General features: G+C 42.7%; 1 protein-coding gene across 1 annotated transcript in view; it reads right to left on the bottom strand.

The window, feature by feature from the left end:
- sez6l2 (seizure related 6 homolog (mouse)-like 2) overlaps positions 1-17,007 on the bottom strand; it is a gene marked incomplete at both ends in the record, with an annotated part of 102,579 nt that overhangs the window by 66,111 nt on the left and 19,461 nt on the right. The window contains one exon of the mRNA XM_080523017.1: positions 4,118-4,330. Within this exon, the coding sequence (XP_080379143.1) occupies positions 4,118-4,330 (213 nt within the window). The remainder of the gene's footprint in view (positions 1-4,117; positions 4,331-17,007) is intronic.

Below are 17,007 nucleotides of genomic sequence, written 5' to 3'. Positions count from 1 at the left end.
GAATAACTCGTTTCTAAAGTCAGTTCCATTCACTTGATATAATGGTTGAAGCATGGGGGATGGTAATCTTATTCTTCTTGATTGTCGCAGATCAGCCAAACAAAGGATTTCCATCCCCCACACCTCCCAAGGGGAGCCAATCGGGTTTCAAACACGGCTCTCAAGCTTACAGCAGTTTTAGGGGCTGACAGGCTGACATTACAGGCAGGGCTAAATTCAAAGGATCTAAAACAATTGTGGCTTGTTTTTCAATGAAGCCAACAAGGTCTTTGAATTTAGCCCTGCCATGACTAATCTCAAGTATATTGCAGGCAATAGACCTCCATTTATCCCTATACTTGTAGGGCAACTTAGAAACAATAAGCCTGAGGTTTGATGGGCTATCAAGCTCTTCCAGATAGTGCAAGTCTTGCATGGCATTGTTGCATCCTCTCAAATACAGTGCATAGGCCTGAAGTGACTTTCCATCTTCAGCCTTTATGCTTGGCCAGTTCAAGGCTTTTTCCATGTAGGCACTGGTTATCTTGATTTCATTTCCAAAGTTCTTTTCAAGTAGCTTCTTAGCTTCAGCATAGCCTCTGTCTGGTTGCATATGCATGCAGCTACGCACCAAGTCTCGTGACTGTCCAGTGGTGTACTGTTCCAGGAAATAAAGCCTGTCTGGATTGCTACTTGTCTTGTCCTCAATACAATGTTCAAAAGCACGCATAAAGGGTAGGAAATTCATTGGGTCTCCATCAAATGTATTCATTTCCCTCACAGGAAGTAAAGCAAGTTTCTGCTGAGTAAGAAGGATATCAGCGATGTCATGTTTTTGCTCTACATTGGACATGGTGTCTTGATTGATAAGATTATCCATTGTTGACTGATTATTCATTGTTGACATTTGATCATGTTCTCTTTTACTGTGCAATGTGTTAGTAGGCTTTGGATGCTGCCTTTGAATAACAACCTTTTGAAGTGGGGTTTTAGGCACTGTTCCTATATTAGCATATTCAACCGGTGATTGTTCAAGATTCATAGACACAGATTGACCCTTTTGCATATCATCATAATAGGCATTCGTGTCATCATGTTCTTTACACATTACATAACCAAGATTTATTTTGCAATCACAACAATGTCAACACAATCACAACAGAATCTTATTTAATCCAATCAGGTTGTATATATAATCTATATATATAATCTATATATTGGTTTCAATATACCTCCATAGCAGTCTACAGTCTAATTTAGCTATATCTATAATTACATTATGAGAACATCAGTATTTTTACGCCTTTGGTTGTATTGTCTGAACGAACATTGATTGGGAGACATACTGTACAGTTTATCATTTTCATAACTGTCTGCACATATACATATCTTATTTTGATTGTTATTGTAGCCTATATATAAACACAAATATCAGTCTTATGCACTGTGTCTCATTCAGCACTGAAGCCTGAATTTGAGCACAGTGTGTGCCCCCTTGCTACCTCTGCTGATATAAAAGAGAATTGCAGGCTTGGAGAAAAAGATGGCAGCCACAAATACACAGACACACACAGAAATACTGCTAAAACGCTTTATACTAACCCGATTTTGAAAATGTAAAAATGCTGGGTGGTAGAACGCACATATCTAGGAAAAATCATGAAAGGAGGGTCCTGAAATGTGATCGAGTGCAAAAGTAGATTTTTTTTTGTACTCACTGGTGCTGTTTAACACCTCACGGCTGTTCTAGTGCTATCGGTCAGCCGCCACTGCTCTGCACTCTCCTGGCTTGCATGATTCTACCAGTTGGCAGATGGCTCTTACCAGATTCATGCACTTACACCTGGCGTCCACCAGAGGTCTGTCCTGGGTCACCTACAGCTTTCTCTAATCTCTTGATGATCCTCAACTCTTTCCCTTTTTTCCTCCCTCTGACACACGAGTAGTGACACGTGTCTCTGCACATCTCAGCTTCAAATCATGTTTTTAAAAGGTGGTGACACTTTACATGTTGGTACATGAATTGACATTAACTAATGTATTAGTTAATGTTAGTTAATGATGAACAGAAGCATTATGTGCTGACAAAACATATGTGAGTTTAATTGAGAGTTAACAAATGGTTTATAATGTTGCATGTTGAGGAACGATGCCACCTAACCAAACAATACAATATAACTGCTTTCGTTTTATCTTCTTCATCTTTTATGCCATATGTGCGGTCCATGATCAATTTGTCTCTTGGTATAAATATTGCACAGAAGTTATGATGCATTGTAAAAACACACCTCAAGCTTACATTACACAGTTCCAGCTGTTTTTCAGTGTTTTTAACAAACATATTTTTTATGTGTACATTTAACATTACTTTTTTTTTTCTTATATTTGCTTTTATTCATTGTTATTTTCCTACTATGCTCCTCTTGCTGTATTTTCAATAATGTATGTAAAGCACTTTGAATTGCCCCTGTTGAATAAAATGTGCTGTACAAATAAACTTGCCTTGCCTTGCCAAGAAGAGATATGTGTGAAAAAATGCAAGGTATGCATTAGGGATGTACCCGAATACAAATACGCTATTCGGAAAAGCACAAATAATGTGATGGAAACAGACACAGATTCTATCAGAGTGGTTATTATCCAGAACAAAGCCATGATGTCTGTGCTTCGTCTGGTTCTCCAGATGGATTCATATCATTGTGAATGGCACAAGATAAAAAAAACATTTTGTTTGTAACATAGAACTTTGATTTCACTAACTAGTCGTTTAATTTACTACACATTATTGAAAAGTGATTCCTATTCTGTAATCAGCCCCACTGAGTCAGCACAAAGCAGACTCTCGCATGGCAAGTATGCTAAGTTTACCTAGCGAATTGCAGTAGCCTAACATTAACTTCAAGAAATGTGAACGCAGCACCATTGGAATTTAAGATTATTCCCTTCAATTGAAAGATAGGTTTATATCTTTACTGTAAATAGTTTTTTTAATTTCCAATGCAAAATAGAATCTTTAGATTTATTTTTTAAAAATAATTAAAAAACTCCTGATTTAGTGATGTGTCGGTCACGAACGAGTGGAAGGATGGAAGCCGGCTGGATGGAAGAGAGAATAATAGGATGATCATATAATGAGTTAAATGTGTAAATACGATCCAGAAACATCTCTCTTTGGTAATAACATTACAAGCCAAGAATGGTGAGACTTTGGTAACGAGCCAAGCATGGTGAGACTTTGGTAATAACATTACGAGCCAAGCATGGTGAGACTTTGGTAATAACATTACAAGCCAAGCATAGTGAGACTTTGGTAATAACATTACAAGCCAAGCATGGTGAGACTTTGGTAATAACATTACGAGCCAAGCATGGTGAGACTTTGGTAATAACATTACGAGTCAAGCATGGTGAGACTTTTGTATGTTGCACCGGTCGCCCCCCCCCCGCCCCCTCAGAGCTCAGAGCGCAAATTTAAATCGCAGAAAAAGAACAGAGCAGAACTATTTTCAAATACAGGTATGTGTGTCTGTATAGAGTAAATGTAATAGTGTTTGATGTTTATTATTTGTACCAAACATAATGTAAAATTATGGTATTCTGGTAAAAGTATAAGGTTTAGTATAATTACATTTAATAATTTAAGTGATATGTGCAGACGTACCAATCAAAGTCAGAACATTGTTAGATTTGGCTGAAGACGTTTGGGAGCTGAAAGAGCCGTCTCTTATTGCTGAGCTGAGCCAGTGGGTCTAGCTCACTAAAAAGAGACAGTTCATAAAACTTAGTTTAGTTAAAAATAAAAATAAAAGAGAGAGATTCCATGATTAATTATATGCCAACATGAAATACATTTTATGTTTTTAAGGCACAAAAATTGCATTGCCAATGAATATTAGGTTATAAAATATAACATTTGCCTGATTTAACGTTTTGACTTCCGGTATGAACCACGCCCACTTCCAGCCTTCGGTATGAATACAGATACAGATACTTGTGTTGGCTGAACAGACACAGATACAGATAACCACCTCTCTGTACACCCCTAGCATGCATACAGATCTTCTATCACTATTCTGTATTGTTTACATAATCGTAACATTATCCCAATTTTAGGTAGAGAAACTAAGCATGCCTTTACCTGGCATGTGTACTGTGGTTATGGTTGTCGTGGTGATCAAAGTGGTGGTGGTTTCCTCCTCGGTCGGTGGGGATGTCACAGTGATCCCTGCTCGTGATTGGCTGGCTGCAGGCGATGCGGTCAAGGCCGTGGTCAGCACCCCTGGGGACATCCCAGTGGCTGCAGGCTCGGTCTGCCCAAGGGGCACGGCCTGAGTAGGGTTGGTGGTCGTACCTGCCAATAAGTCAGAGGGTTAGAAGCACACAGACATACAGTACCCTGTGTAAGTATTTGGACAGTGAATAATTGTTTCTTCTTTCTTCCAAAAGTTTGGGCCTGTGTTCATCAAGCTACCTCATACACTAGTCCAGAGTTTAAAAGGTTCATGCTGCCATTGCATTGATGGTCTTCCTCAATGCCCTGCCACAGCAGACACAGCAATGGGACCAACTCCTATCTACTCTCATATCGTCTCAAATGCCTCCCACAGAGCAGAGAAGCGGGAGGCATTTCACCCAATCAGACATGAATAAGCACGAGTTGGCTTTCATAAGTCATAAGTATTGACTACAAAATAAGAGTGAGGAGTAAGGATGATGGGTTTCAGTAGGATTGAGACCAGATCTCTGGAACACCGTCCCAGACCACATCACATCCTCCAGCACACACTCCTCCTCCTTCAAACCATCCCCCAAAGCCCATGTTTTTAAACTATTTTTTGTATTGTTGTTTACCGACTGCGCTTTTGTTTTACTTTTACTTATCTCTCTATTCTTGCTCTGTCCATGAAATGTTATGCTGTCTTTGGGTACTAAGAAAAGCGCTATACAAAATAAATGCACTATTATTATTATTATTATTATTATTATTATTATTATTACTGTTATCAATGTTTGTTGCTGTCCTGTTGTTTACTTTGTCTACTGTATGTTGTATGTATCGTCTCTGTTGCACTTGAAGCATGAAAGTACCATGCCCAAGACAAATTTCCCCTCGGGGACAATAAAGTATAATCAATCAATCAATTAAAAATGTCATAATTGGGTCTATCATAACTGGCAACATGATGTAATATTTGGGGGATATTAAATATAAGTGTACCAGCTAGTGATAACTGACAAATCCACTACTGACAGTTGAAGTAAATGTTGTTTTACTTTTGTTTAAAAAGGAATGCTGACTCGTCACCCCTGCTAGCTGTCTAGGGTTTTACCTGAGGAAAGTTAAGCTCTACCTGTAACTATCTATCGTAGCCTACCTACCAACATGACATGGAAAGAAACACGTGATATGGCCGAGTGGATGGCTCTCTCAACTAGCAGTGATTGGCCTGAGCATCGATTGGCCAGACAGATCAACTGCATAAACTTCTATCTGATTTAGCCTAATTTGTCAGAATTTTAGACAGAGCCTATTGTGACTGATAACACCCTATTCGGTTGTTAAGTCGTGACGTGTTTCCGGGTCCAAAGTTCGCTGTCTTCGAAATGCCTCAGTAATTATAATAATTATAACATTATATTCATATAGCGCTTTTCCGAGGCTCAAAGACGCTGACAAATATGGGAAAACGGGAAAGTGCTGTATCCCTTGTTGTATGAATAGATCCAAGTCTAAAAAACGATTGAACTGTCATTCTACCGCTGTAGTACACTGGTATTCTGGTGGAAGGAATTTCTGGTTTGGACCCGGAAATTGCTAAACGTCACATTTGACGTCAGACTTAACAACCGAATAGGCTACTCCTAAAAAGACAAATGTGTAGCCTAGAGATTGTCAATGTCACACATACAAGGACTGTCCAAGGCTACAGCAATATGAAAGTTATTAATTTGTAGCCAACTATGATACATGATATGATGGACAGGGGCAAAAGAATGTACAGGCAACTACAAATGACTTGTTGGATATGGGTAGTAAAACTATAAACTCACAACACTTTATTAGGAACACTATACTAATACTGGGTAGGGCCTCCCTTTGCTCTCAAAACAGCTTTCTTCACTGCATTGATTCCACAAGATGTAGGAAACATTCCTTTGAGATTCTGATCCATGATGTCATGATTGCATCACGCAATTCCTGCAGATATTTCAGGTGCACCTTCAAGCTGTGAATTTCATGTTCTACCACATCCCAAAGCTGTTCTATTCATATGAATCCAATACTGGGAAGGCCACTGAAGAACTCATTGTCATGTTCATGAAACCAGTTTGAGATTACTTTTGCTTTGTGACATGGTGCATTATCATGTTGAAAGTAGCCATTAAGATGGCCATGAATGGATGCACATGGTCAGCAACAATACTCAAATTGGCACCAAACTCCCTACCATCGAGTCACTCCAGCCAGACCGCTGTCGACAGAGGGCAGCAAGCATCATCAAGGATAGCTCGCAGCCTAGCCACGGTGTGGTTGACCCCTGACCCCTGACCCTACCATCTAAGAGACTCAGGAAGTACGAATACAAAGTAAGTATGAAGTAAGTATGAATAGATCTGTTTAATTGGCATGTGCCTACTGTTAATCAGTGCCTACTGTTAATCAGTAGCCTGTATGGTGTATATGAAGATGTTATATCAGTGCGGTGGTTAAGGGCTCAAAATGACCGTATACCGATGGTGAAGTTAGCAAAGGAGTATTGTGATTGTACCACCTTCATAGCCGGTGTTATTCACGGGCAAAGACGGTGCCCGGAGGCACCCTTTGCGAGTTAATAACTGTGATTTACCGTGGGTTAGGATAACAATTCAAACGTGTCCGGATAAGGGAGAGGACAGGGAATCCATAACCATTTGAATGGTGTCGATACTACACTCCTATCACGGTCGACACAGCGCAGAGTTAATTCCCCGGTAGAACTATTCTCTCCCCCCGCTGTCAAAGGGAGTTTCATCCAGCAGCAAGCGGTGCTGCGAGCAGCAGCGGGTGAACTCCCGGTTCATTGAGTTTACGGTTAAAAGCATAACTTCTCGGGGTGTCAGTGCGGTGGTTAACACTACAGGCGCGACGTTTTTTTACCTACTAAAGCGCGACGAGGTGTGGAATAACACGACCACTATTCACAATGGGGGAGTGTGTACTGACCCACAAAAATCGCTGAAGCAGAGAAGCGTGAACACGCAACAGAAACACACCGCGGGGGAAACCCGATGTCTTTGTTCATTGAGAGAGCCATCAACCCTCCCCCCACTGCCCGCAGCACAGAGCGCATGTCTTATTGAGTCAACACGAGTTGACTCGCTGGAACGAGACAGACTGATACACACCACACCTCTGCCATATCATACATCGGTCCCACATGTATTTATTTACCATCATATTTTTCAATATAAAACGGTATGATATGGCAGATATATATGGTAGCCTACATTGCAGTCGTCCCGCAGTTCTAGTAGATCGCCGACATCATGTTATTTGATGTAGGCTACACATTTCACGGCAAGAGAATTCCGATTTGTGGCAAACACCCAACAATTGTTCGTTCACTAAACATTATAACATGAACACAGTTATAGCACCAGTTCCTAGCACCTAGTTTCCTAGCACCAGGGGAGCCCCCCCTCCCAAATTTCGTTGTTTGGTACCTGTACTATATCAATGACAAATAAAGACCATTCATTCATTCATTCAAACAATGACAGTTACAGTCTCGCTCAAACTGTAGCGAGATTATGAGACTACTAATTGAGAAAAAGAAAAGAAAATACATGAAAGAAAGGAGAGAAAGAGTACAGAATGATAAATCATTCAGAATGTTATTGGTTTTAATATTTCACAATCTGCCAGAATAAGCACGCTCCCTCGCACGCCCAGCCCATCATTTTTGATGCCGCTAATGTGTATAATGAAAAGTGTGACAATGTTGAAAGACATGATGTCATAATCAAAATATAAAACCTGGTTGGATAAAATAAGATTCTGTTGTGATTGTGTTGACATTGTTGTGATGTCAAAAGAGATCTTGGTTATGTAATGTGTAAAGTGGAGAGGAGATTGAATGGGACTGCGGGAGTTTTCATTACTAACGAATGATGGTTGATTATTATTATACAAAAATAATAGTAATAAATATTGCAACATTGTGTTATCATAGTTATGAGCTTCACAAAGTCTGTTTATTTGTCGTGAACTTCACGCCGGCCGTAACATCAGCAGACAATCGACTGCTGTAAGCTTGTAAGCTTTGAAACCTGCTTGGCAGCTTTGAAACCCGCTTGGCTCCCTCATGAATTGGCAGCTATTGTTTGCTGATGGGAAACGATCAATAAGATTACCCTCCCCCGTGCATCAACCATTGCATCAAGTGATTGTAACTCACTTTAGAAACTAGTTCTTAGCCTACACGTTTATTTGTCAAATACATGCTCTGCATGTTTCTCTAAAATGCATAAAGTTCCTATGAGCAGAGTAGTGGGGAAATTATTAGAGCAATCTGATATGAAGCTTGAGTCAGCTGAGAACGAACTATGGAACAGATTAAATGCTATATATGGAGAGGAGATTGATTGAGACTGCGGGAGCTTTACTAATGAATGAAAGTTGATTATCAATATTAAAAAAGAATAGTAATAAATATTGCAATATTGTGTTATCATAGTTATGAGCTTCACAAAGTCTGTTTATTTGTCGTGAACTTCACGCCGGCCGTAACATCAGCCGACAATCGACTGCTGTAAGCTTGTAAGCTTTGAAACCTGCTTGGCAGCTTTGAAACCCGCTTGGCTCCCTCATGAATTGGCAGCTATTGTTTGCTGATGGGAAACGATCAAGAAACAGTTAGAGAATAAGATTACCCTCAATATCTTATTATCAATTATCAATATACTGGTGGCTTAACATGGTCCAGTGGTCTAGCACCGTGGTCGTGCACACATATGTCGGCCCTTCTTCTCCTTACTTTCCTGTCTGTCTTCACTATATCAGTCCAATAACATGAAAACTATGAGTGGGACTGCCCCACTCAGAAAAAAACATTATACAATAACATTATATACAAAAAAAACATTATATACAATATTATAAATATCCGTTCGTTATATAATATCCGTTGATGAGTACAGGCATAATCAAACGTAGGTTACTCCAATTACTTTGCTGCAGTAGCTATGCATGCACCACACAACTTGATAGGTACATACTGTGCAGTGTATCATTCATAACTGTACATAGGCTACACATATCATAATATCTTATCACTATTGCATGGAACTTGGGTAAACCCGCTGTGAAAAAAACCCCTCAGCTCCAACAAATCTGAAGGGATTGGGAGACATACTGTACAGTTTATCATTTTCATAACTGTCTGTACATATACATATCTTATGTATCACTATTGCTATATATAGCCTATATATAAACACATTGGGCCCTATTATGCACTTCATAAGTCTTAAGCAATAAGACGAGGCGGTAGATCTAAACTTAAGACGTGGAGGCGTGGTCAAGGCCACTTTGCTATTATGCGTGCAGTAGTGGGCGCCTAAGACCCGGCGCTAAGCCCAGAAATTAGTCATGAGTGTGTTTTGGGCGTCTTCTCAATCAACCCAATCAGCGTGCCAGGTGCCATTCCCTTTAAGAACCGGCTGCGGAGTCATTAGCGCTATGCTATTATGGAAGTCCTAAGAAGGAGGTCAGCGCGCTTCTCTGCAGAAGAAAGTAACAAGCTCGTGCATGATTATTTTCTGAATAAACACGGCAATACCTCCGCTTGTGAGTTGAGAAGTATTACAGAGGGGTCGCTGGAAGACTGCAGGAATGACAGATGTTGATGTCATTATATTACGCACGGCATGCTCGTACTGTATGTGCACAGTATGCGGAGGCAACATTACTGTACAGTGCTGGCCTCTCCCTTCTGAAATAAAGCATTTAAACTGTGACCGTAATTGACGTCTTGCCGTGGAGCCACGTGTGTGTTCATGTGTGCCCACATGCATGCGCAAACCGCGGAGGCGCGCTCGTGTTTCAAAACGTGCATGAAGTCTAAACTTAAGAACTTTTCAAACCACTTCTTAGCGCTAGGAGCAAAGTCAGATCGCATAATAGCAGCGGCGCCTAGTGCACTTCATTAACATATGAACACTCCCACAATGAGTAATATATGCACGGGAGTATTACGTCTTATGTGTGGGCGCCTATCGACACCTGCATAATAGCAGTAGCGCGTATGAAGCGCATAATAAGGGTGGCGGTAGGTCTTAACCTGGCGGTGCGTCTTAATTAAGACTTAAGACGGCAAGTTAAGAAGTGCTTAATAGGGCCCATTATGTTACAAATATCAGTCTTATCCACTGTATCTAATTCAGCACTGAAGCCTGAAGGTTGAGCACAGTGTGTGCCCCCTTGCTACCTCTGCTGATATAAAAGAGAATTGCAGCCTTGGAGAAAAAGATGGCAGCCGAATGCCAAGGCAAATACACAGGCACACACAGAAATACTGCAAAATCGCTTTATACTAACTCGATTTTGAAAATGTAAAGATGCTGGGTGGTAGAACGCACATATCTAGGAAAAGTCATGAAAGGAGGGTCCTGACATTTGATCGAGTGCAAAGGTAGACATTTTTTTGTACTCACTGGTGCCCGATGACACCTCACGGCTTTCCTAGTGTTAAGGGCTCAAAATGACCGTATACCGATGGTGAAGTTAGCAAATGAGTATTGTGATTGTACCACCTTCATAGCCGGTGTTATTCACAATATTTCAGCTTCACTTTCATCTCCCTTTTTAACAGTAGGATCTGTTATGTAGGACTAGATGTTGATATCCCTCGATACATACATACTTAAGGCACCGATGAGACTCTGTGGTGTTCAAATGAGCGATGGCATCCTTTGGGTTGTCAAGTGGGCGCCCTCCTTCATGAATGTTTCGCTGATAAGCCCACGACACCTCCAGAGGGTTCAGCAGTGAATCCCAGCGTCCCAGGTTCACTCCCTAGATGCGATCAGCTCATTTGAACGCCCGGGTCGAGTCCTTTCTCTTCATCCACAGCCACTGGCTCCCCTTTTCAGCAGCCCTGGAGAGGTCCTTGATTGCCTGCCGGTGGGTCTTCCCCCGCACTCCCATCTCCCTGAGTAGCCTGGATGTTGAGGTGGCTACGAACCCTCTGCAGCCTACTTCCACTGGGCGTACCTTCGCTGTCCAGCCTTGTTGTTGGGCATCTGCTGCGAGTTCAGTGTACCTCAGCCTCTTCCGCTCGTAGGCCTCCTCCACTGCACCCTCCCAGGGCACAGTGAGCTCGATGATGTAAACGAGCTTGAGCGAGGCTGACCACAGCACAAGGTCTGGTCGCAGGTTGGTGGCTGCGATCTCAGCTGGGAAGCAGAGTTTCTTGTCCAAGTCTGCCAGCAGCTTCCAGTCCCGTGCTCTGCCCAGCTGCCCAGTGTCTGGTCTTATGGTGGTGAGGCTGGCTTGACCCTCGCCCTCCCGAACAAATGGTGCTGGCTGCCACCGGGATGATGGGGGAGGAAGGGCGTTCACACTTGTCCGTTGACTTTCCAGCACTGCTGCAAGACACCTTAGCACCTGGTCGTGCCGCCAGGTGTAACGGCCTTGGGTGAGGCTGGTCTTGCATCCCACTAAGATGTGCTTCAGTGTTGCTGGACTTTGACATAGAGGGCACGTGGGGTCTTCGCCATACCACTGGCTTAGGTTTGCAGGAGAAGGCAGGACATCGTAGGCAGCCCTGATGGTGAAGCTCGCTCTGAATGCCTCCATCTCCCACAGATCTTTCCATGAGATCTTCCTCTTTTCCACTCCTTCCCATGCCATCCACTGCCCTTGCTTTGCCTGCGCCACAGCTTGTGCGCGCCTTCCTGCTTCCTCTTCCCGACGTACCTCCTGGACCACCAGCTTGCGTCTCTGAGATGGATTGGCCTTGCTCCAGGCCGGTGTACTAATCCCGAGGCCAAGACCACTCCTCCCCTCCTGCACTCGGCCCACAATGTCCCTGTGTCTGAGTGCTGCCTTTGCCTGCTCAGTTGCAGCCAATGGGGTCCACTTCCTCCCAGTGGCCAGGATGGGGGCAGCTTGGGCTACAAATAGATCATTCGAATCCAGAAGCATCATCTCCAGTCTGACTTTGGCACACTTGTACTCCTCTGTCAGACTGGAAATGGGCAGGTGTAACATCCCTTTGCCGTAGAGCCCAATGCTGCTGAGGCACCTGGGAAGGCCAAGCCACTTCCTTGCATATGAGTTGACCAGTCTCTCCAGCTTTTCCACCTTTGAGAGAGGAACTTCATAGAGGGTTAGTGGCCACAGGAGACGTGGAAGTAGTCCATACTGCATGCACCAGAGCTTCAGCTTGCCAGGAAGCAGGCTTCTGTCGATGTTCTCCAGGCCGCTGGCTACCTCCTTCCTGAGCTGCTCTACTTGCTCTTTATCTTTGAGGGAGGCATCATACCAACGACCTAGGCTCTTCACAGGCTTCTCGGAGACCGTTGGAATGGGTTCTTTGCCAATGTGGAAGCGGTGGTCTGACAGCTTCCCCTTGACAATGGAGATGCTTCTGGACTTGCTCGGCTTGATCTTCATGCGAGCCAACTCAATGTTTTCCTGGAGCTTTCTTAGTAGCCGTACTGTGCAAGCCTTGGTCGTGGTGAGTGTTGTGAGGTCATCCATGTAGGCTCTGATCGGCGGCAGCCTCAGCCCAGGTCTTATTCGCTGTCCGCCAACCACCCATCGAGAGGCCCGAATAATGACCTCCATGGCCAGGGTGAAGGCCAGCGGGGAGATGGTGCAGCCGGCCATGATTCCCACTTCCAGATGTTGCCATGCTGTGGTGTACTCTGCTGTGGTCACGCAGAGCTGGACATCCTGGAAGTAGGCCTTGACAAGGGTTGTGAGAGCTGGTGGGATCCTGAAGTAGTCGAAGGCTGTCCACAGGAGGTTGTGAGGGACTGAGCCAAAGGCATTCGCGAGATCCAGGAACACCACGTGGAGATCCGTTCCCTCCTTCTTGGCGACCTGGATCTGATGCCAGATGACACTAGCATGTTCGACACACCCTGAGAAGCCTGAGATGCCTGCTTTCTGGATTGACGTGTCAATCAGGTTGTTTCTTTGCAGGTATCCTGCCAGCCTATGAGCGACCACGCTGAAGAAGATTTTTCCCTCGACATTTAGAAGGCTGATCTGCCGGAACTGTCCGATTTCTGTTGAGTCCTTTTCCTTGGGGATAAGGATCCCTCCGGCTCTCCGCCAGGACGTTGGTATCGCCTTCTTTTGCCACACAACTTTCATCAGCTTCCAGAGGAATCTCAGGACATCTGGTGCGTTTTTGTAGAGCCTGTATGGAACTCCGTTGGGACCTGGAGCTGACGCGGCCCTTGCTCTACGCACAGTGTTGTCTACTTCACTCCACCTGGGTGGACTGATATCTAGTTCGTGCTCTGGTGGATTGACTGGTGGCATGTCAGGTGGGAGCGTGACCTCTTCCTGGTGTCGGTCATCTGTGCAGCCCTTTTTCAGATGTTCTTCCAGGTGGGCCTTTGCCACTGAGAGACTTCTGCTCTTCTCCTTTGTGAAGAGAGTCTTCACAAATTTGAAAGGATCTTTGTAGAAGCGTGATCTTGTTTGCTCCTTCCTTCTGCGCCTCTTCAGGAGGTTTTCAGCTCTCCTCAGTGTTGCAAGCCTGCTCTTAATCTCTTCCTGCAGCAGGTTTATTCCCTCCTTCTCCTCCTCTGTGGCCTTCCTCCATTGCTTCTTCAGCTGCCTCCTCTCCTTGACTAGTCGGTCTATTTCTGTCTGCCTTCTGGACTTGGTGGGAATTGACTGAGTAGATCGTTTGCCTTCGACCACTCCGAACTGTTCCACTCCATAGGCATAGATGAGGTTGCCCATTCTCTCCAACTTCTTCATGGTGGTGCCTCTGATCCCTTCTAGGATGTTGCAGAGATCAGTGTTGACCTCCTTCCACAGCGTCTTGTTGCAGGACTTTGGCCACTTGACTAATGGCCTTAGCCCCTGGATCTTCTTCTCTGCTGGTGGTCGTGATGTGTTGGATTCAGGTTGCTCTCCTGTGCCTTGTTCTTCCTCCTCTGGGACAGGGGTGTTGATGTCCTGCAGACTGTGGTGTGTGTCCTGCTGCTGAACTTCAGTCGACTGACTCGGCCTGCTTCTCAAAAAGTAGCTGTCGATGCGACTTCCCTGTTGACCCTTCTTTAGGCACCCTTTCTTGCCCTGGTGTATCTTCAGGCCATGGGTGGAAGTAACCTTTGTCCAACCACATACGCAGTTCTGGAGCGTGTGTCCTGCTGTAGCTGTCGGAGCCTCAGGTATGCTGAATAACAGTAGGCAAATGCCAATTGAACAGATGTATTCATTATCCTATCTTAAGAAAACTAATGTAACACTCTCATCTAGGGACTTACACGGCAAATCAAATCAAAGATCGACAAATCCCTGATGACAGGGAGATGACATATGACTGCTCTGATGAATCAACCCCTATTTCATTAATTTTCTCTATATAACGACGTCAATCATTGATCGGCAACGACACTATATAATAGTTTGCCTAACTGGCCATCGGATTTGGGCTCCTAATAACTAAAAAGCACTACGGTTTTCTTATTTTATCGGATTAAAGTAGCAAAGACCAGAAATGTCCATTGACCGCCAGTCAAACTTCTACACTGCTATCACACAAAAAGGGGCGTGGACATGACGGGAGAGCAAAGTACACGGATGTGTTTCCTAGAACATGTCAATGCAATTGCGTTTCACCGAACTGCATAGAGAGTTTGAATTTTGTCAGCTACAAAGCAGCGCATGACTTTGTCAAATGGCTTTGCAATTGCGAATCACATTATTGCATTACAATTTGAATATTGACTCAAATAACGCAGGCAAAAGTGGCAAATGAATATGCTATTTTGGGATTGCATAGTCATTTGAATTTTGTCAGCTACAAAGCAGCGCATGACTTTGTCAAATGGCTTTGCAATTGCGAATCACATTATTGCATTACAATTTGAATATTGACTCAAATAACGCAGGCAAAAGTGGCAAATGAATATGCTATTTTGGGATTGCAAAGTCATTTGCACATTAGAATGAACTTTTGAATTTTGTCAGCTACAAAGCAGCGCATGACTTTGTCAAATGGCTTTGCATTATAATTTTAATATTGACAGCGAATATGCACATCAGGTACATGAAAATGCAAATGCAAATCATTAGAATTGCATTTGAATTTGAATATTGTCTGAAAGAATGCATGCAAAAGTGGAACATGCAATTGCAATCTCATATTGCATTGGCATTTCAATTATGTCAGCTATATGCTTCCATAATAAACCTGCTACATTATAAACCGGCTACATTATAAATCTGCTACATTATAAACCTGCTACATTATAACCTGCTACATTATAAACCTGCTACATTATAACCTGCTACATTATAAACCTGCTACATTATAAACCTGCTACATAATAACCTGCTACATTATAAACCTGCTACATTATAAACCTGCTACATAATAACCTGCTACATTATAAACCTGCTACATTATAAATCTGCTACATTATAACCTGCTACATTATAAACCTGCTACATTATACATCTGCTACATTATAACCTGCTACATTATAACCTCATAGGAGCCAACGGACCCCCATGGGCATCCGAAGTGATATAAAGAGTTTACCTCGATCAATTCTCTTCAAAGATATCACATTTTTTTCACAACTTTGCATGCTATACGATGCCACCATTTTTTTCCAGAGACGGTAAACACGGCCTAAGTCACATCCAGTTTTCTCCAACTGGAGAATGTGTCATGTCCGGTTTCAACGCCGAATTTCCATACCATTGGTCGGCCAACCCAAACCCCCCCCCCCCCCCCCGCCAAAAAAAAAAGAAAATCTGATACATGAGAAAGGTCAAAGGTCAAAGATGGTGCCAACATATCTCCAAATGGCCTAAACATATAGGTGTCCGCCTAAACATACCTGTACTAAAACAGGTACAAAGTTGCATTTGCTCACATTACTAGCATCGACTTTGGCACAAGTACTAATAAGACCCTGGAGTACTGATTCCTAGATGATTTGGGCTTATTCATCAGGTTTCCAAGGTGATATTCACTGTAAAAGCTGTTGTTTTTTTAGGCGGACACTGAATTTGAGATGTTTTATAATGTTCTAGCTCTATTTGCTGACACAGTAACATATATTTTGATCCTGACACCCCACAGGTGTTAGCTTTCATTTGATAACAATATCATTATGAAGGCCCTTGTGATTGTGGAGATATTCTATATTCACTGTGGGCATGTCATTTCGAGCAGAAAACCAGAAAAATGAGGTGGATAAGATGAGGATAACCTGCTACATTATAAACCTGCTACATAATAACCTGCTACATTATAACCTGCTACATAATAACCTGCTACATTATAACCTGCTACATAATAAACCTGCTACATTATAACCTGCTACATAATAAACCTGCTACATAATAACCTGCTATATTATAACCTGCTACATTATAAACCTGCTACATAATAAACCTGCTACATAATAACCTGCTATATTATAACCTGCTACATAATAAACCTGCTACATTATAAACCTGCTACATTATAAACCTGCTACATTATAACCTGCTACATTATAAACCTGCTACATTATAAACCTGCTACATTATAAACCTGCTACATTATCACTATTTGTTTATTAATATGCCGTTTTGCAGAGACATGTCTACAGAGACATGATTTGTTCTAAATTAAGGTTTAACGAAGAACATCATTTTGAATTTCTTCAACCAGACAATAATGTGTTCTTCTCTAAATTGAAGTATCAATTCATAAGCTCCTATTCACATAATTCATCAAGGCTGCCAGTACGGTTAATTCAGAGTGAAAAAAAGGAATTACGATAAAAAAAATAAAAATA

Source organism: Nansenia antarctica (genome assembly GCF_963989245.1).
Source record: "Nansenia antarctica genome assembly, chromosome: 2".
NCBI lineage: Eukaryota > Metazoa > Chordata > Actinopteri > Argentiniformes > Microstomatidae > Nansenia > Nansenia antarctica.
This window is presented reverse-complemented; position numbering and strand designations above follow the sequence as displayed.